The sequence below is a fragment of the Bufo bufo genome, chromosome 10 (assembly GCF_905171765.1).
Source record: "Bufo bufo chromosome 10, aBufBuf1.1, whole genome shotgun sequence".
Taxonomy (NCBI): Eukaryota; Metazoa; Chordata; class Amphibia; order Anura; family Bufonidae; genus Bufo; species Bufo bufo.
The window spans coordinates 103537357-103558496 of record NC_053398.1 but is presented as its reverse complement, the minus strand read 5'-3'; the positions used below and the strand labels follow the sequence as shown (position 1 = coordinate 103558496).

At 51.8% G+C, this 21140-nt stretch overlaps 1 protein-coding gene across 2 annotated transcripts in view; it reads right to left on the bottom strand.

Annotated features, from left to right (window-relative positions):
* The window catches only part of EDC4 (enhancer of mRNA decapping 4), a 149454-nt gene that overhangs the window by 51771 nt on the left and 76543 nt on the right, over positions 1 to 21140 (bottom strand). For both annotated transcript variants that reach the window (XM_040408982.1, XM_040408983.1), the window contains 3 exons: positions 15634 to 15719; positions 3887 to 4049; positions 351 to 802 (listed from right to left, as the gene is read on the bottom strand). In XM_040408982.1, the coding sequence (XP_040264916.1) occupies positions 351 to 802; positions 3887 to 4049; positions 15634 to 15719 (701 nt within the window). The remainder of the gene's footprint in view (positions 1 to 350; positions 803 to 3886; positions 4050 to 15633; positions 15720 to 21140) is intronic.

The window sequence follows — 21140 nt, the reverse complement described above, 5'->3', positions numbered from 1 at the left end:
GATTTAGGGGGCTCCATTTTAAGGGTGTTCTATCTGGCACAATTTCAAGTTTTACAATGGTTTGTAGGAGAGAAAGCAGCGCAAAAAACAATTTCTCCCAAGTACAGCAACCCTCCATATGTGGTCATAAACTGCTATTTGGGCATACAGTAGGGCTCAAAGCAGAAGGAAGGGTGAATTAGGCCTAAGCGAGCCCATGCCGGGTGCTAGATTTTATGCACGTGTATGCAATAAGTGTGGCTGAAATAGCTGAACTCCGTAATCAGAAGGTAACTTCACATACTTTTAGCCATATAGTGCATGCAAAAATTCGCAAGCATTACTATAACACACCTTCATAAAAAATATACCTTTCTATTAAGCTGTTATTGGTTTCTCGCGTTATATCGGGTGCTGCTGGCCACGGCTGGGAAATAACTTCCTCCATCTGATCCTTAAGCTTTGAATTTTCTAGACCTGGTGCACTAACAAGCTCACTATCAGCCATGGAAGACGGAAACTCCAGCGGCCGTAGTCCAAGCTCGGATGTGTTGCGGCTACGCGTCGATAAAAGCTGAAGTGCAGAAGCGGCAGAGCTCATGCTTGGGGCATGATTGGATGCACAATTCTCTTCTTGGACAACAGATATAGATGACGGATAACTTCTTTGCAGTGACACAGAAGCAATTTCTGGGATATCTTGGGATATGACTGTGGAAGCGCTTGATATCACATCAGGAGATCGTTCACGAGTCGGGGAAGACTGTGGTACCACCAAGGGTTCCAAACTCTGGAGTTCGATGGGAAGGTTAGGTGAAGAAACCTTAAAAAAAGAAAATATATATAATAATTAGTTAGACACTAATCAAGTTCCTTAAAATTAGGAAAGCCCCAGGGGTTGACAGGTGGCCAGCATCTTACTATTAAAAAAAAATAAAAATAAGCCATTCTAATCTCATTGCTGGATTCTGCAATCACCTCCTATGGTGCAGTCAAATGCCTCCTTACCTTCTGGACACTATGATTGCATCAATTCCAAAATCAAAGTCCGCTTCTGACCTGTAAGTTACTGTCCTATATTTCTTATTAGGGGTTATCCAGCTCTCTAATATTGATGGCATATTAGTGGTTGACTGTAAGACTAGGCAAGATTGCAAAATTATACCACAATTCTGGCGTAAAATTCAGTCTCAAGCTAAGCCAACCAATAATTGGTAGAGTAAATTTGCCCCACTGTCTGTAAATAGTCAACAGACTGATTTGCTCAGACATTATTCTGGAGGTGTTCAAGGGATGCGCCATGTGTGCATACAGTGAGGAACAGAAGTATTTGAACACCCTGCGATTTTGCAAGTTCTCCCATTTAGAAATCATGGAGGGGTCTAAAATTCACATTGTAGGTGCATTGCAGAATAAATAAATAATTCAGGAAATCACACTATGGTTTTTAAAGAATTTATTTGTCTTGCACTGCTGAACATAAGTATTTGAACACCTGAGAAACAGCAAGAATTCTGGCTCTCAAAGACTTGTTAGGGTACTTTCACACTTGCGGCAGGACGGATCCGACAGTACGGCAGTTCGCCGGACTAAAAAGTCAGACATGCAGGACTTTTAGTCCGACGGCCTTTCGCCGTGCACTGCTGTGCCGCGCCGGAGCTCTGCCCCCGTTCCCGTTATAGTCAATGGGGACGGAGCGGCGGTCCGGCAGCACGTCGAAATAGCGGAAGGACAGATCCGACAGGGTGAACAGCCTGTCGGATCCGTCCTGCCGCAAGTGTGAAAGTAGCCTTACTGTGCCTTTAAAAAGTCCTCCACAAGGCTGGAAAGGGCTACGGGGCAATTGCCAAGCAGCTTGGTGAAAATAGATCAACTGTTGGAGCAATTGTTAGAAAATGGAAGAGGCTAAAGACGACTGTCAGTCTCCCTCGGACTGGGGCTCCATGCAAGATCTCACCTCGTGGGGTATCACTGATGATAAGAAAGGTGAGGAATCAGCCCAGAACTACAAGGGAGGAGCTGGTCAATGACATGAAGAGAGCTGGGACCACAGTTTCAAAGGTCACTGTTGGTAGAACACTACGCCATCATGGTTTCAAATCATGCATTGCATGGAAGGTTCCCCTGCTCAAGTCATCACATGCCCAGGCCCGTCTGAAGTTTGCCAATGACCATCTGGATGATCCAGAAGAGGCATGGGAGAAAGTCATGTGGTCAGATGAGACCAAAGTAGAACTTTTTGGTCTAAACTTCACTCGTCGTGTTTGGAGGAAAAAGAAGGATGAGTTGCATCCCAAGAACACCATCCTTACTGTGAAGCATGTGGGGAGGTAATATGCTTTGGGGGTGCTTTTCTGCAAAGGGGACAGGACGACTGCACTGTATTAAGGAGAAGATGAATGGGGCCATTTATTGTGAGATTTTGAGCAAAAACCTCCTTCCCTCAGTGGCTGGGTCTTCCAACATGACAACGACCCGAAGCACACAGCCAGGATAACCAAGGAGTGGCTCCCTAAGAAGCATATCAAGGTTCTGGAGTGGCCTAGCCAGTCTCCAGACCTAAATTCAATAGAACATCTTTGAAGGGAGCTGGAACTCCGTGTTGCTCAGCGACAGCCCCGAAACCTGACAGATCTAGAGGAGATCTGTGTGGAGGAGTGGGCCAAAATCCCTGCTGCATTGTGGGCAAACCTGGTCAAGAAGTACAGGAAACGTTTGACCTCTGTAATTGCAAACAAAGGCTTCTGTACCAAATATTAACACTGGTGTTCAAATACTTATGTTCAGCAGTGCAAGACAAATACATTCTTAAAAAAAAAAAATATCATACAATGTGATTTCCTGATTTATTTTTTTATTCGGTCTCTCAGAGTGGGAATGCACCTACAATGTGAATTTCAGACCCCTTCATGATTTCTAAGTGGGAGAACTTGCAAAATCGCAGGGTGTTCAAATACTTCTGTTCCTCACTGTATGACTGGTACAGAACAGTGTGCACAGGCATTGAATCTTTTTTTCAGAACCTGTCCCGCACTGCGAGTGCTGTAAAAACAACACCCAAAAATCAATGGCAGCATTCCTGTTTCTTTTTCCTATTCTGCAGCCCCAAAAAACACAAACTTTTCAATACATTGCTCCAATGACTCATGTTACATGTTTGTATATTTCTGTATATTTTAGGCCGTGACCGATTGAAACACTAATGTCAGCCCTTAAAGAGGACCTTTCACCTTGAAAAACATTGTGAACTAAGTATGCTGACATGTAGAGCGGCGCCCGGGGATCTCCCTGCACTTACTATTATCCCCGGGCGCCGCTCCGTTCTCCCGTTATCCCCTCCGGTATCTTCGCTCTGTAAGTTATAGTAGGCGGTGCCTGCCCTTGTCCTGTGGGTGTCTCCTTCTCCTAGGCTGCAGCGCTGGCCAATCGCAGCGCACAGCTCACAGCCTGGGAGGTTTTTTTCTCCCAGGCTGTGAGCTGTGATTGGCCAGCTCTGCAGCCTAGGAGAAGGAGACGCCCACAGGACAAGGGCAGGCACCGCCTACTATAACTTAGTGAGTGAAGATACCGGAGGGGATAACGGGAGAACGGAGCGGCGCCCAGGGATAATAGTAAGTGCAGTGAGATCCCTGGGCGCCGCTCTATATGTCAGCATACTTAGTTCACAATGTTTTTCAAGGTGAAAGGTCCTCTTTAAATGGTCATGATTGGAGAGCTCTTAATAAAGACAAATACATTTAGCATCACAGTCCTCGAGTGCCAATGGTTTATCGGATCTACTTCTTGGAGATGATCACCAGCTCAGGGTGCTGACCATAAACTCTTCACCATTTATCAAAACAATGCGATGTACTGTATGGTCTACTCAACAAAACACAATTTCTACAATAAAGAAAGCTACTGATACCTGAACAACAGGTTTAGGTGTTAGTGAGTCAGACAGTCCGGGAATAAGCACTGCAGGGGTTCTTGAAGATGCTTGAAAGCTTCCACTACTTGATCCACTCATACAACCAGTTATGCTATTGTCCATTTTTAGCTTTGGACTAAGTGTAAGTTCATCAACAGACCTAAAAAAAAGAAATAAATAGTAAATTATCATTTTAATTTTTTTTTGTCTGTGTTTTATGGGTTTATGGTCAAGGTTCCGCTGCAAGGATTTCAGCCATATGGGGGGCTGCACGAGCTCAGCAGACTCTTATACTCAGAACAGATTTGCAGCTATGCCTTACAGCATTGTAAAGTCTATGGGGGCTGTATTCCCCCTGTAACTGGGGGAATGTCAGCCCCTGTTACAGCAGAAATCAGCACAAAAAAAAAAAAAATGTAAATTTAAATGTCCCCCAAAGGTGTTGTATGATTTATGGGGGGCACAAAATGTAAAAAACAAGATTTTTGTAAAATTTACCAGTAAAATCTCTTTCTCGCTCTTCATTGGGGGACACAGAAACGTGGGTATAGCCATGTCCTCTAGGAGGCGTTGACACTAGTAAAAGCTGTTAGCTCCTCCGCTGGCAGCTATACCCCCTCCAGCCTGGAGAGAGCGCTTCAGTTTGTGAAAAGCAGTAGGAGAAGTAAACCAACGAAAAGGAGATTTTTTGTGAAACTCACCTGTAAAATCTTTTTCTTGTCTTTTCCATTGGGGGAAACATACCATGGGTATAGCTTAGAGGTATTAGTAGGAGGGACACTATGCAAATATAAAAGAGAGTTCCTCCTCATCAGGCTATACCCCCAGGCTCCACCAGGAGGAACTCAGGCATTGCAAAAGCAGTAGAAGGAGACAAGAAAAAAAAAAAAAATTTAAGCCATCGGACCAAAGCCCATGAGGTCCAACCACAAATCAGAACTGAACTGAAAACCCCTCCTGCAACAGGCAGAATGGGTGGGAGCTGTGTCCCCCAATGGAAAAGACGAGAAAAAGATTTTACAGGTGAGTTTCACAAAAAAATCTCCTTTTCTCGTACTTTTTTCCATTGGGGGACACAGACCATGGGACGTCCCAAAAGCAGTCCATGGGGTGGGAAAAAATATCAACACCGCCAGGAGGAACGTCCAACGGTCAAACAGGAACCACAGCCTGCAAAACCCTGCGGCCAAAGACAGCATCAGCCGAAGCCAGCGAATGCAACTTAGAAAAATTCGTAAAAGTATGTAAGGACGACCAGGTGGCCGCCTTACACAGCTGAGACGCAGAGGCACGATTGCGCCTTGCCCAGGAAGCTCCCACCGCCCTAGTGGAGTGAGCGGTAATCCGAGCCGCGGTACCCCCTATCACGAGCGCGATAAGCCGAGGAGATAGCCGAGCGGATCCATCTCGCCACAGTGACCTTGGAGGCCGCCAGACCCTTACGAGGTCCCTCGGGAATCACAAAGAGGGAGTCTGAACGGCGGACGGAGGCGGTAGCCGTCAGATAAACCTTCAGAGCCCGGACGACATCCAGGGAATGGAGAGTGCGTTTTTTTGTGGTTTGCCAGAGAAGGACAAAAGGAAGGCAGGACAAGATCCTCGTTAAAGGTGGAATGGAGAGACCACCTTGGGCAAAAACCAGACGGAGCACCACCTTATCCTGGTGAAAAAACAGAAAAGGCTCCTGGCAGGAAGGTGCGGCCAGCTCCGATATCCGCCTGATGGAAGTTATGGCCACAAGGAAGACCACTTTCCAGGTGAGAAAAGTCAGGGAAACCTCCCTCAGAGGCTCGAAGGGGGCCATCTGGAGGGAGCGCAGGACTAAGTTGAGATCCCAAGGAGGTAAAGGGGAGACGTACGGAGGGACCGAATGTGCCACCCCCTGAAGAAAAGTCTTCACAGAACCCAGGAGTGCAAGGGACCTCTGAAAAAAAGACGGCCAGAGCCGAAACTTGACCCTTCAGGGAGCTCAGCGACAGTCCCATCTCGAGTCCGGACTGAAGAAAAGAGAGTACCATCGGGATGGAAAAAACAAAGGGGAGGGAAACCAGAGTTCTCACAAAAGGCAAGGAAGGCCTTCCAGGTATGATAGTAAATCCGGGAGGAAGCTGGCTTCCTCGCTCTGATCGTGGTTCTAATCACCGAATCTGAGAACCCCCTCCTCTTCAGGATGGCGGTTTCAACAGCCACGCCGTTAAACGAAGTGACTGTAAATTCCGGTGGAAGAGTGGGCCCTGAGATAGTAGATCTTCTCTGTCGGGAAGAGGCCATGGGGAGTCCGCCAGCATCCAAGCCACGTCCGAGAACCATGCGCGGCGAGGCCAATCCGGGGCGATGAGAACGGTCGGAATCCCTTCCGCCTCGATCTTGCGTAGGACTTTCGGCAGCAGAGGAAGTGGAGGGAAGACAGAGGAGGCTGAAGTCCTGCCACGGAGACACCAGCGCGTCCACCCCGTATGCCTTCGGATCCCGGGCGCAAGCCAGGAACACCGGGAGCTTGTTGTTGAGCCTGGATGCCATCAAGTCCACATCCGGACGGCCCCACCGGTGGCAGACGTCTTCGAATACATCCGGCTGCAGAGACCACTCGCCTGGATCCACCTTGTTGCGGCTAAAAGTCCGCTGTCCAGTTGTCTACTCCTGGAATGTATACTGCTGACAACACCGGAATGTGAGACTCCGCCCACAGCAGAATTCTCCTCACCTCCTGCATCACCGCCCTCCTCACCTCCTGCATCACTTGATGATTGATGTAAGCCACAGCCGTGGCATTGTCCGACTGAATCCTTACCGGGCGGCCGTTAAGGAGGGGAGTCCAATGGGAGAGGGAGTGCAAAATCGCTCAGCTCCAGGATGTTGATCGGGAGGAGAGATTCCGCCTCCGACCAAACCCCCTGAACCGTGAGGGATGGGAGAACGCCGCCCCAACCCAGAAGGCTGGCATCGGTGGTGACGATCGTCCAGGAGAACGGGAGGAAAGATCTTCGACGTCAGCTTCATAGGGGACAGCCACCAGGGAAGAGCCGCCCGAACCCGCAGACACCGGTGGATGCGAGCGTCCAGACCCCGAGAGGTCTTGTCCCAGAGGGAAAAGATCTCCTGTTGGAGCGAACGAGTGTGAAACTGGGCATATGGTACGGCCTCGAAAGAGGCTACCATAAGACCCAGGACCCACATGCACTCCCGGATGGAGAGACACGGGGAGTGCAGCAGGTGCGACACTGCCCCCTGGATCTGGGAGGACTTGGAGACTGGAAGAAACACTTTGGCGGCCGAGGTATCCAAAATCATCCCCAGAAAAGAGAGCTTCTGGGACGGGAGGAGAGAGGATTTTGGGAAGTTGATCATCCAGAGTCTGAACAGTGATCCGGACGCTGTCCTCGGCCTGCAGAAGAGAGGGGGCCTTTATCAGGATGTCGTCCATGTAGGGCAGCAAAGGAATGCCCCTGGTGCGAAGAAGCGCCATTCGCGGCGCTAGGATCTTGGTAAAGACCCGAGGGGCGGTCGCTAACCCGAAAGGAAGGGCGACAAACTGATATTGCCGGCCACCAATGGCGAAGCACAGGAATCGTTGGTGAGATTCTGCGATCGGGACATGAGAATAAGCGTCCTGGATGTCTACGGACGCAAGGAACTCCCCTGGAAGAAGAGAAACAATAACGGAGCGGAGGGATTCCATTCGAAACCTCCGCACCCGCAGAAACTTGTTGAGCAGCTTTAGATACAGGATCGGACGCACCAACCCCTCCTTCTTTGGGACCACGAACAGGTTTGAATAGAAACCTGTGCCCTGTTCCTCTGGGGGAATTGGGGTAATAACACACCGGTCCAGAAGGGAGGAAACTGCCATCAAGAGGTCCGAGGCTCGGGCCGGATCCCCCGGAACGCGAGAAGGGAAAAAAACGTTCCGGCGGTCTGGACTCAAATTCTATCTTGTAACCTGAGGTTACAATTTCTAGAGCCCATGCGTCCTGAACTTGAGCCCTCCAAACCTGCTGATAAGCGAGCAGGCGGCCCCCCACCACGAGGGGCGAGGGCGCCCCTTCATGCGGAAAACTGCTTGGGAGCAGCAGGGCAGGCCGACTGAGCCCTCTGGCGCCAGGAAGGCTGGGGCTTGAAGGAGGGTTTTTGCGGGAGTCCTGAGACCCCCCCAGTGGAGGAAGCAGGCGACGTCCTACTAGACGAAAAGCGGCGAAAGGACTGGTACCGGGAGCTGGAGGACCTGGTCCGAAAAGTGCGCTTGGACCTGGGTTGGGGAAGATGAGTGTTCTTGCCCCCAGTGGCGGCAGAGATGAACTCGTCCAGCTGAGCCCCAAAAAGTCTGGAACCCCCAAAGGCGAGATTAGCGAGGGAACGTTTGGAAGAGGCGTCGGCGCCCCACACCTTTAACCAGACCTCTCTGCGCTGAATGACAGATGGCTGAAATGCGGGCAAAGAGGGAAGCTTCGCACAGGAACTTAGAAGCCTGAGACATCTGGAGAACCAAGTCCAGTGTGTCAGTAGACGCATCTTGTTCCGGCAGGTCTTGGTGGTGGCGCTGCAACCACACCGAGAGGGCTCTGGCCACCCATGCTGAGGCAAAAGCAGGTCGCAGGGACGTGCCTGCCAGAGAGAAAATGGACTTTGAAAGAGTCTATGCGCCTGTCTACAGCGTCCTGCAAAGAGGAGCCGTCTAAGACAGGGAGGGCCGTGTTCTTGGCTAATCTGGCCACCGGGGGATCCACCTTGGGGGGAGAAGACCACCATTTCACACTGTCAGTCGGAAAAGGATAAAGCGTATCCATGTGTTTGGTGGCAGAGAACTTTTGATTAGGACGGTCCCAGGCCCTGGATATGGACAGGAAACGCGGCAGCCTCCGGCTTCTTGGACGGAAAAAGGGCGAACTCTGACTAGTGGAAGGAGGAGAATCCCCTTGGACATTAAAAGTGACTCTGACAGCCGCCACTAACTCAGCCACCAAGGTGGAGAGCTTAGGCGAGGGGTCCCGCTCCATGACCTCGTCCCCCTCTGTTCCCCTTCAAATTTGCCTCCCGGGGGGGGGGGGGAGGAGGAGGAGAGGTTGAGTCGTCCGAACGTGCCTCTAGGCGAGTGGGGGAAACTGAGTCATTCGAGGAGGGATGGTGCCACAGGATTGGAAACTGCCATACGTTCGATAAAGGACATGGCTGCCTTGGCGACTAAGGCTAAATCAGCGGCCGTGCTGGACATGGCAGATGCCCAAGCGGGAACCGCGGGCTCCGCAGGGACGGGGGGGACGGCTGGGCTAGGCAAGCGAAGGAGGAGAAGGGTGATCCTGTCCAGGGGCAGGGCAGGAGGCACAGATACCAGAGACCGAAGTGGAAGACGACACTCCTTACAGGACCCAATTGTGGTCCGAGAAGAGGTCTTGGCAGGCTTAAGGGGGGCCCCAGGCTTAGGCATGATGGCAACCAGTAAAAAGCTAAAAAAAAGTCCTACCACCCAGGCAACAGCACCGACCGGAGAGGAGCAGGGAGCAGCCACGCGAGTGAGGAGCTTCTTCAGCAAGCTGCAGCAGACGGCAGTGCAAAACACAGAGGCTCCGCCCCCACGACGCGTCACACCACCCCCTCAGAAGCGCGAAAAGAGCACGCGCGCGCGCTTTATGAAAGTAATGTCCCCTGGCGCCAAACGCGGCGTAGCGGGGGTTAATGAAGGGAGACGTGGCCCCAGAAAGAAGCAGGAGGCCCGCTGCCGGCGGGTGTTGTTGCAGAGTGGCAGGAGAAAAAGCCATACCGGCGCCAGACTGAAGTGCCCCATAGAAAAGCCATGACAGCTGAGACTTTCATCCCCAGCAGGGAAGGAGTCCCAAAGGTCCTAGTATAGTGCCTTCAGATACCCCCTCCTGACAGAAAAAGACACCCACTGCCCATTCACCCAGGCGGCCCATAGATATCATGGTCCCCCAATTGCAGGGGAAGGGGGGCAGAGGGGATTGCAGCCATACTTATCTGATACTGCAGTCTTCTCCCTCTGTTCCGTACCAGCAGGGCTCACCTCTTCAGACATCTGACTCACCGGCGTACAGTGCTCTGGATGGAGGGCAGCATCAGGTGACCCAGGAGCTGGTGGGATGCCTGAGCTAACAGGTCGAGCCCGGATCCGCTTGTCTTCTTGGGGGAAAATTGAGGCAGCGTCCAAAGACGGCGGCGGGCACTCCACGGGGGACCAGGAAAGCGCTATGCTGACCTGTGTCCCCATCTAGAAAGAAAATAACAAACCGGAGTAGAATTAAACAGAAGTGTCAACCTCCTTCACCGGACACTAAGCAAAGACTGAGTTCCTCCTGGTGGAGCCTGGGGGTATAGCCTGAGGAGGAGGAGCTCTCTTTTATATTTGCATAGTGTCCCTCCTACTAATACCTCTAAGCTATACCCATGGTCTGTGTCCCCCAATGGAAAAAAGTACGAGAAATAACGTGTAACAGCAACAATGCCAAGAACCCAAATAGGTTCTAACCAGCAACAGCCACAACTGTGGCCGAACAACAATACTGGGTGGGTGCTGTGTCCCCCCAATGAAGAGCGAGAAAGATTTTACTGGTAAGTTTTACAAAAATCTCGTTTTCTCACCCATATTCATTGGGGGACACAGAAACCGTGGGACGTCCAAGAGCAGTCCACGGGGAGGGAAAACCACAGACCCATGGAGCAAGCGCCCCTGCAGGCAACCAAGAACTGCCACCTGCAAGACCATGCGGCCCAAGGCAGCGCCCGCCGATGCATAAGTATGCACCTGGCAAAATTTTTTGAATGTGCATAAGGAGGACAGTAGCCGCCTTGCACAACTGTGCGGCCAAACCTTGAATCCTCCAAGCCCAAGAGAACCACCGCTCTGGTGGAGTGAACCGTGACTCCGAAGGGCAGAACCCTGCCCCGGGTGCAGTATGCTTCAGCAATTGCAGATGTGTAATTGCCACCCTGGAGGCCGGCAATGCCTTGCGAGGACCCTCCGGGATGACAAAAAGGAGGAGTCCATACGCCGGAAGGAACTGGAGGCTGGCAAATAAATTGTCAGAGCCCTGACAACATCCAAATGGTGTAACTCCCTACCCTAGGGTGTGAAGGGGAGGGACACAGTGATGGAAGGACAATTTCTTAATTGAAATGGAATCAGAGACCACCGTCGTGAGATGGAATGAACGGGCCGGAGAAGCGCTTTATCCCTGTGAAGAACCAGGAAGGGTCTCTGCAAGAGAGCGCCCCAACCCGGACACCCGTCTGATGGATGTGATAGCCACAAGAAAAAACTACAGGGTGGGCCATTTATATGGATACACCTTAATAAAATGGGAATGGTTGGTGATATTAACTTCCTGTTTGTGGCACATTAGTATATGTGAGGGGGGAAACTTTTCAAGATGGGGGGTGACCATAGCGGCCATTCTGAAGTTGGCCATTTTAAATCCAACTTTTGTTTTTTCAATAGAAAAAGGGTCATGTGACACATCAAACTTATTGGGAATTTGCATAGGTAGAAGTAGAGGAGATATGAGAATCACCGGCGGTGAGGAGTTTAGTCAGCGACCGTGTATTGACGGTGTAGCAACGCTGCTCGACGGAAATTCCGACCAGACCAAGATGAGAGACAAACTCCTGCCTTGGGGAGGAAGACTAGAAGGGGTGTTCCGTTCCAGGAACGAAACTCCATCAACGGTGGTGAGTCGTGACAGCACCCCCGCTCCGGATGGCGTGGTGAGTCTTAGTCTAGCCACGGAATGTGCAGTGAAAAGGCATGACTACCATCAAGGTTTGCGGAGTGACCGTGGACCCTGAGCCAGAGAAGAAAAAACGGAAGGAAAAGGGGGCAGGGCGAAGCCCATTCCCCATCTGAGACGGCACTACACAGAAGTAGCCACCGGATGATAGTGGCGACGCCATACTCCGCCTAAGGAGGAGGCCATGCAGCGTACACCACCGAATTCGGCGTTCGAAGAATCCGCCACCTGACGAAGGAGCCAGAGTATGTAATGGCTACTCCAGGACCCCCGTACCGCAGGAGCCGCAGCGTGCCCCGCCAGCACAAACTGAGGGGAAGAGTAGAGGAATCCGGTAGAAGCCATGGCATCATACTGCCTCAGGGAAGGAGAGCTAACCTTAAACAGTCCACCTGGGAAGGGCGTTGAACAGGAACAACCGCCAAGCCAGCGTCAGGGTGGAACCCCTACCTGAGGGAATGCCCCACTGCGACCGCTAGTACCAGTGTAAAAACCACACCAGCGGAGGGGAACACGCTGAAAGCTAAACCAGAGTGCCAGCACAACCACTTCCCACATCTGGAATGGCGGATAGAGAATATAGAGTCAGTGTATCACTCAACTTGCTGGAACGTAAACACAATATTACGTGCCATGGTGTACGCACTACATATTGAAGACACATATTGGTTCAATGGAGGACCATGGAGATAGGGGACGCTAGGACACATGAGTGGCGCTGGGCAACCCCCTGAGGAGAGAGGTTGTCATATTCATGCCCCAAACCGGCACCGAAGGAAAGGGACACAAAGTGGAAACAGCCACAGTATCCACTGGCGGCACCGAAATACCATTAGAAGAACAGTACAGGGCACCAGCGTGTATCGATACTCACTACGCTCCACTTATATAAGAAGCTAAGGCATCTATAGCCGTGGCGCAGATTAAGTGCAACATCCAAGATGTGTACTCATTCCCCACGGTAGTGGATCACTTGTGGACGGGGCAATGTTGCAATTATCCCACCAATGAAATGGGGTAATGCTTGCGGCAAGCACTGCACTCAGTGGTAGTGCAAGTACTCCACCATGAAGGGTGGCAGTGCAGTAATGCATCTAGCAGGAACCGAATCCAAGTAGAGAGTACGCCTCTTACGGAAAGGGCAAGGCATATGGAGAGTCACTGCGCGAATACTAAATGGGACGTCGCAGGCGCAGGATTTTACAGGCACAGAGGAGAACTAAGTCGTCAATCAACTGGACATGGGCGTGCCAAAGGGGGAGAGGACGGAGCCTCTAGATGCTGCAGCAACACCCCACTAGCATCTAGAGGCTCATTAGCATATTATAAAAGGTCTTTAAAAAAAAAATAAAAAAATTATACAGTTATGTTCTGCTGACATTAGCACATCGCTAATGTCAGCCAGATATATAACAATTTTTCTGATGACAGAAACCCTTTAAAAGGTGTCTCAGGACCTCGTTTTATGGCGGCTAATCCGCTGGATGTATAATCCACAGATAAAAGCCTTACAGGCATCCCACACTACTCCCACAGGTGCCGACCCAATATTATTAGTAAAGAATTCTCGGAGCTCCCCCCGTGATACCGTCCCCACTATCCACCAGCTGCAGCCAAAAAGGGTTGAGCCTTTATGTACTAACACCAAACTGGAGCACTACATGTATAGGGGAATGGACTCCTCGGCAGGTAGGCAACATCCACCACCAAAGACAACATATCCGGGGATCATATAGCCAGGTCAATCCTAGAGAAAGAAAGGCGAGTGCTGGAAAAAACAGGAGAATTGGTGCATGTCCGGATTTCTCACCCGCCAGATATCATGCAGATCCAGCTCTCGTAATACTGTGGCAAAATGAGTGTCTCTATCTGCACCTGACACTCCCGTCCTGTCCAACCTTGCGGACGGACAAGTATTAAAATCACCTATTATTAAAATGGGACATGGAGGGAGCTCCTCAATGTAGCCCTTAGCTCTTTCAAAACTTCGCCACTATAGGGGGAGGGATATATACCGCGACTAGGACAAAGGAGGAGTGGTAACAGGTACAACGCAGGCACACATATCTACCCATAGGATCTATACGAGACGAGTGACATATGAATGGTAGAGATTTGTGCACAAGCACACTCACCCCCTTGGAATGCGTGGAGAGTGTTGAGTGATAAGAATGACCCACCCACGGTTTGTGCAGCAAGTGAGTGGAGGTGGGAATCAAATGCATCTCCAACAGGCAAATCACAGCAGGCCGATAGTGCTGTAGCGCTAGGAATACCGCCGAGCGTTCTGCTGCCTCTCCCAGTCCCTTAACATTCCATCCTACAATTTTAAGTTGGTCAGGCATATTCTGACCATAAATCATGCCAGGAGAGATATCTTGAGAACTCTGGTGCTCTCATTCATCTGCCTGAGGTCTTGCCTGATGAGGGAGACATTTTCCTGTAAGCTGCCCATATTTGTATTAAATATCTTTAATAGTGGGCTCATCTCCAGGAGCAACAGTGTTCTCCAGCGCCATAAGTGTAGCTGGCACCTCAGATGATGGGGCGTCTTCCTGCATATCTTGCCCTCCTGCAGATTGCGAAGCCACCATTTTGGGGGCCAGATAGGCCTTTTCAGAGCCTGCAGTAGGGTCTGGGATGGGCTCCCCTAAGGGGTGTACAGGGGGATTAATCGTTGGTGTCAGAGGGGGCACATCAGAGGAGCGTGCATATCTACCCAGGCAGGCCGCGACCTTAGCAGCCTGCACCTCCACCGTGGTGCCATCTTGCTTTGGAGTTGCCAGAGGCCCGACATCTCTATGCTCCCTTCTTTCCAGTGCGGGTCAATCCGGCACAGGAGGTAGCCGCACAGGGAAGTCGCCCGGGGTCCGTACAGATGGCGAGTGACGCTGCAGACTCAGGATAGTGCAGGATCACAGGGAAGCAGGACGGGAGCCTCTCAGTGCTGCGTCCTCTCACATGCCTGACCAGGCCACGCCCACCCAGAGTCGATTAAAAGGGGGGGGGGGGGGGGGGGGAGGGCAGAAAGAAGAGTGGACTGAACACTTCAGCACTGAGGAGGAGAAGAAAACCAAGGAAGACTATTATTGATGGCTGTGCTTGATTGTTGAGGAGGGAAAACTTTGCAAAGCTTTACTTTATTATACCTCCTATTAACCTGAGCTGATAGGAGAAGTTTCAGGGACTCACAAGTAGTCACTGGTAAGAAGACTACCTTCATTATAATTTACATCATGTACCTTTCTAATGTCCCAAAGAATACAATAGCTTCGGGAGAGTTTCTTTAGGGCTAATTTACATCTGCGTTTAACCGATTTGGCAGATGTAGAGCCTGCTGGAGTTCACTGGATCCAGCATAGCCAAACTGAAATGAGATCTGTTGGTGATCTAGCCTTTTTCTGGCATAAGTGCTAGCTTCGGACGGACAAAAAGTCCTGCATGTACACCTTGTTGGCAGGCCGAAGCCGGCATTAAACAGGAAAGCACCCAGATCACCCCCCGGATCCCATTCCAGTCAAAGGGCTGTATCCGGCTATCCTGGATGCCGTGAACTACGGCAGGCTGTTCCTCAGCTGGAACAGCCTGATGCATCGGTAAAGTGCAGATGTGAATCAGCCCTAAGCTGTAAAGTCAGAAAAATAAAGAACAACCCTGATGTCAGACGTAATGTGCATTCTTAACAAAAATGATGGCCAGCTCAAGGAGGAATCCTGGGGTACGGAGGGAAGTGTGGATCACCAGTATTGAAGGCAAGGAAAATGAAGTAAAGCCAATTGTATAAAAGACACATTTATTTCATCCAGACAGGAACAATGACAAAAAGTGACACTGCGGCTTACTTCTGGCGCATTCCGAGTGGAACGCCCACGAGTCACTGTGTGTCCTTATACCTGTCTAGATCCTATGAAGATGAAATAAAGACATTCAGTGTCTTTTATCCGGTTGGCTGGACTTTACTTCAGATAAGACTTTACAGTGAGCATAACTAATGGAATGAAGTGTTACCTGGAGAGAGAAGTATCGCTGCTTGAGAGATTATTTAGTGTAGTGACAGAGGTGAGTGAACCAAGGCTTGTAGAAGTGGAGACAATCTGTAATAAGATAAAATATAGCAATAAACTAAATAAAGCAGTTTCTTAAACCTTGCAGACGACATCAAGCAAATAAACTTTTTATACATCTGAGCTCATAAGTTTCCATCAGCAGGATCTGCCAGGAAGCGGTGCATGGGGTGCACTTGGATTTGCCACGCGGGAATGATGCCAAACATAAGACCACGTTGACCCTTCAGTGGATGCGCCAGATGAAACTGAAGGTTTTGTGGTGGCAATCACATTTTCCTGACCTCAACGTCATTGAGCCACTTTGGAGAAAATACCAATATACAAAATAACTAAAGAATTTGCATTAACTAGGAGGCTTTTTGCTGGAGGTGTGGGAAACATGAGAAAACAAATGCCCTCATTCACAACATGTGTCACTTTATGAGGTAATAACTCTGAAACGCTTTTACTTATCCAAGCCGATCTGAGACTGCTTTCATTGTACTTCATATTCAGTGGTGAATTTTATATCAATCTGCTTTGCTCCTCCTGATCTAGAACATGCTGCCTACAGACTGCACTGCATTTTGTGGTGACATGTTCTCTTTAAATAAGCTATAAGATTATTAGGGTTGAGTGAAGAGAGCTTGGATCATAGATTCGCTTTGTTTGAATGCTTATGGAGATCAGTCTCCGTACAGAATTCAAATGTATGGGCTCCAGTGAGGTGAAATTCAATATCTCGGAAGTCTCGCGAGACATTGGTGAATACCTTTGATTTTTAAACTTGATCCTGACGTTGGCTTTGCTACCTCTCCGTACAGCATTCAAGCAAGGTTTTGACCGAAGAGACTTCCGATCTATGATCCAAAGCTGACGTCGCTCAACCCTAATAACCTTATAGCTTATTTAAAGAGGACTTGTCACCACAAAATGCAGGCAGCATGGTATGGATCAGGAGAAGCTGAGCAGATTGCTATATAGTTTTAGGCAAAAAGATTTGCTTCGATCAACACTAAAGATTATCTAACCTTGTACTCAAAAAGGAGACTTTTGTATTACTTACCAGTAAAGTCTCTTTCTCGCTCTTCCTTGGGGGACACAGGAAACCATGGGTATAGCTCTGCTCCCTAGGAGGCGTGACACTAAGCGAAAGCTGTAAGCCCCTCCTCCATCAGCTATACCCTTCAGCCTGGAGAAGAGACTGCCAGTTGCGTGTCCAAGTAGTGAAAGATAACCACCAACCGGAAAAAGAACTGTCGAGCCCCAACGGGGGCAACCAAGCCGGAACCACAACTGTAACCCAATGAAGGGCGGGTGCTGTGTCCCCCAAGGAAGAGCGAGAAAGAGACTTTACTGGTAAGTAATACAAAAGTCTCCTTTTCTCGCCCATATTCCTTGGGGGACACAGGAAACCATGGGACGTTCCAGAGCAGTCCCAGAAGGGAGGGACCAGAACAAACTCAACCAACACCAGAGGCATCAATCAACTGCCGCCTGCAACACCAGACGGCCTAAAGCAGCGTCAGCCGACGCATGAGTATGCACCCTGTAGAACTTGGTGAAGGTGTGCAAGGAGGACCAAGTGGCCGCCTTGCAAATCTGCTCCGAAGAAGCCCGATTTCTCTGAGCCCAGGAAGCCCCGACCGCTCTAGTGGAGTGAGCGGTAACACCAAGGGGAGGAACCCTGCCCTTGGCGAGATAAGCCTCAGTAACAGCCATCTTGACAAAACGAGCGATAGCAACTTTGGATGCCGCCATCCCTCTGCGCGACCCTTCCGGGACCACAAAGAGCGAGTCAGTATGCCTGAAAGAGCTGGTTACTTCCAGGTAAATCTTGAGCGCCCTGACAACGTCCAGGCGATGAAGCTTCCTCTCCCACGGATGGGAAGGGGAAGGACACAAAGAGGGGAGAACGATGTCCTCGTTCAGATGAAAGGCGGAGACCACCTTAGGAAGGAAGGAAGGGACCGGACGAAGAACCACCTTGTCCTGGTGGAACACTAGGAAAGGTTCCAGACAGGAGAGTGCAGCCAATTCGGACACCCTCCGAAGAGAGGTGATGGCTACCAGGAAAATAACCTTGCAGGACAGAAGTCGCCAGGAAACCGTCCGCAGAGGCTCGAAAGGAGAAGCCTGGAGCGCTGAGAGAACCAGGTTCAGGTCCCAGGGCGGTACCGGAGGGCGATACGGGGGAACCGCGTGAGCCACGCCCTGAAGGAAGGTCTTGACAGGACCAAGGGGGGCCAGAGGGCGCTGAAACAAAATGGACAGCGCAGATACCTGACCCTTCAAAGAACTAAGGCCTAGACCTTGGGCCAGTCCGCTCTGCAGGAAGGACAAAACGGTGGGGAGAGAAAAGCGGAGCGGAGGAATCCCCAGATCGGCACAGAACCCCAAAAAAGTCCTCCAGGTCCTATAATAGATCCTAGAAGAGGACGGCTTACGTGCGCGGATCATGGTGCGGACGACGTCCGCAGAAAAGCCCCTACGTGTCAGGATGGTGGTCTCAACAACCACGCCGTCAAACGTAGGGACCCTAAACGCGGGTGGAAGATCGGTCCCTGAGAGAGAAGATCTTCCCTGGCGGGCAGTGGCCAGGGCGCGTCTGCCAGGAGCAGCATGAGGTCGGCATACCAAGACCGGCGGGGCCAGTCCGGAGCGACCAGAATCACCGAGACGCCTTCCGCCGCGATCTTCCGAAGGACCTTGGGCAGGAGAGGGATGGGAGGGAATATGTATGGGCGCGCGAAGCCTCGCCAAGGAAGAACGAGGGCGTCGGCTCCGCAAGCTCCCGGATCCCTGGCCCTGGACAGATAGGCGGGGACCTTGTGATTGAATTTTGAGGCCATGAGGTCCACGTCCGGACTGCCCCAACGAAGGCAAATGGCCTTGAATACCTCCGGGTGAAGAGACCACTCGCCGGGGTCGACGGTGGTGCGACTGAGGAAGTCCGCCGCCCAATTGTCCACCCCTGGAATAAAAATTGCAGATAGGGCCGGGACGTGGGCTTCCGCCCAACGGAGAATGCTGGTGACCTCCCGCATCGCTGCAGCGCTGCGAGTGCCCCCCTGGTGGTTTATGTACGCCACGGCCGTGGCGTTGTCTGATTGTACACGAACTGGATGACCCTTCAGCAGATGAGTCCAGTGTCGTAGAGACAGAAGGGCCGCTCTCAGTTCCAGGACATTGATCGAGAGTTTGGACTCCGATGGAGACCAAATGCCCTGGACGGATCGGGGAGGAAACACGCCTCCCCAGCCCGAGAGACTGGCATCGGTTGTAACCACCAACCAGTTGAGTGGAAGAAAGGACCTGCCCAGAAGAGGGGACTGTAACCACCAGCGGAGAGATGACCGCACCGGAGGCGAAAGATGGAAGGGATGATCCAGAGACTGCGGCGATTTGTCCCAGGAGGAGAGGATCGCCCGTTGGAGAGGGCGGGAGTGAAACTGCGCAAATGGGATCGCCTCGAAACAGGCAACCATCTGCCCCAGTACCCGCATGCAGAAGCGGAAGGACGGTCGACGGTGGAGAAGGAGACCCCGAACCGCCCCACGGAGGATCAGACGTTTTTCCGAGGGAAGACGTACCTCCGCCGCTCCCGTGTCTAAAAGCATCCCCAGGAAGACGAGTTGTCTGGAGGGGGGAAGGGAGGACTTGGGGAAGTTGATGACCCAACCGAACCTCGCCAGAGTCTCTAGAGTGAGATCCACGCTGGCAACCGCTTGAGAAAGGGACGGAGCCTTGATGAGGATATCGTCCAAGTACGGTAGCAGAAAAACACCCCTGGAACGGAGTAAGGCTAAAACCGGGGCCAGGACCTTGGTGAACACCCGGGGGGCTGTTGCCAGTCCAAAGGGAAGGGCGACAAATTGGAAGTGGAGGTCCCCCACGGCGAATCGAAGGAAGCGATGGTGACACTGGGCTACCGGAACATGGAGGTAGGCATCCTGTATATCGATGGAAGACATGAAATCTCCCTGCTCCAGGGAAGCCACCGCGGAGCGGAGGGACTCCATCCGAAACCGTCGAAGGAGGAGAAAGCGGTTGAGCTTTTTGAGGTCCAAAATGGGCCGCACCGAACCTCCCTTCTTGGGAACTACAAAGAGGTTCGAGTAGAACCCTTGGAATCTTTCCTCTAGAGGAACGGGGGTAATCACCCCCCTGTCCAGTAAGGCTTGAACGGCCGCGGAGAACGCAGCCGCGTCTTTCGGGTCTCGCGTGGGGCGGGAGCGAAAGAACCGATCCGGAGGGAAGGATGCAAATTCGATTTTGTATCCGGAGGACACAATTTCGAGGGCCCAGGCGTCCGAGACGTGAGCCATCCAGACGTCCTTGAAAAGGAGGAGCCGGCCCCCCACCCGGGTGGGTGGGGGCGCGCCTTCAGGCAGAGGACTGTTTTGCTGCGGGTGTGCGGGCAGCCTGCGGCTTGCGCCAGGAGGGCTGCGCCCGAAAAAACGGCTTCCTACGCTTGTCCTGGGGAGGAGCCGAAGCGGCAGCTGTGGTGGAAGCCCCAGAGGCCCTGCGGGAGGACCGAAAACGAGACGCACCAGGGCGTCCGCGGGGGGCGCCCCTGGCTTGGGGTTGAGGAAGATGGGTGCTTTTACCACCCGTGGCCTCTGAAATAAGTTCGTCTAAGCGGACCCCGAAAAGGCGGGAACCCGCAAACGGTAGCCCCGCCAAGGAACGTTTGGAGGCAGCGTCCGCTTTCCAGACCTTCAGCCAGAGCTCCCTCCTGACGGCAACTGCCAGGGCGGAGGAGCGTGCAATAAGGGCTCCCGCATCAAGGGAGGCCTCACAGACAAAATTCCCGGCCCGAATAATAAGCTGGGCCAAGGAACGTAGGTCCTGGATGGGGATATCCGAGTCCAACTCCTGTTCCAGCTGTGTACCCCAAGCAGAGATTGCTTTCCCTGCCCAAGCAGAGGCAAAAACCGGTCTGAGGGCAGAACCGGAGGCAGCAAAAATGCCCTTGGACAGGGTCTCCATGCGACGGTCCTCCGCTGACTGAAGAGAGGACCCGTCGGGAACAGGGATGGCCGTGTTCTTTGACAGCCGGGCCACAGGGGGGTCCACCTTGGGTGGGGAAGACCATGTGGCCACGACATCGGCTGGAAAAGGATAGCAAATGTCCAGCTTCTTTGGGTTGACAAAACGGGCGTCCGGGCGAGCCCAAGCCTTAGACACCACGGAGGAGAAATCAGAGTGGATTGGAAAGACTTTTGAGGCCTGCCTGGGTCTGATAAAGGAGACGCTAGCTGCGTCCGAGCTAGGGGGGTCATCCTGCACCTTAAAGGTGTCACGTATATCAGAGATGAGTTGACCCATCGCTGAGGCTAGCTTGGACGGCAGGGCCGAGTCCATTTCCAAATCTGAAGCCGCCAATTCACCTTCAGAGAGCGAATCCTTTGGAGAGGAGAGGCTCGTCTGGGTGCGCACGCGTGGCGGGGAGAGGGAGGCATCCGA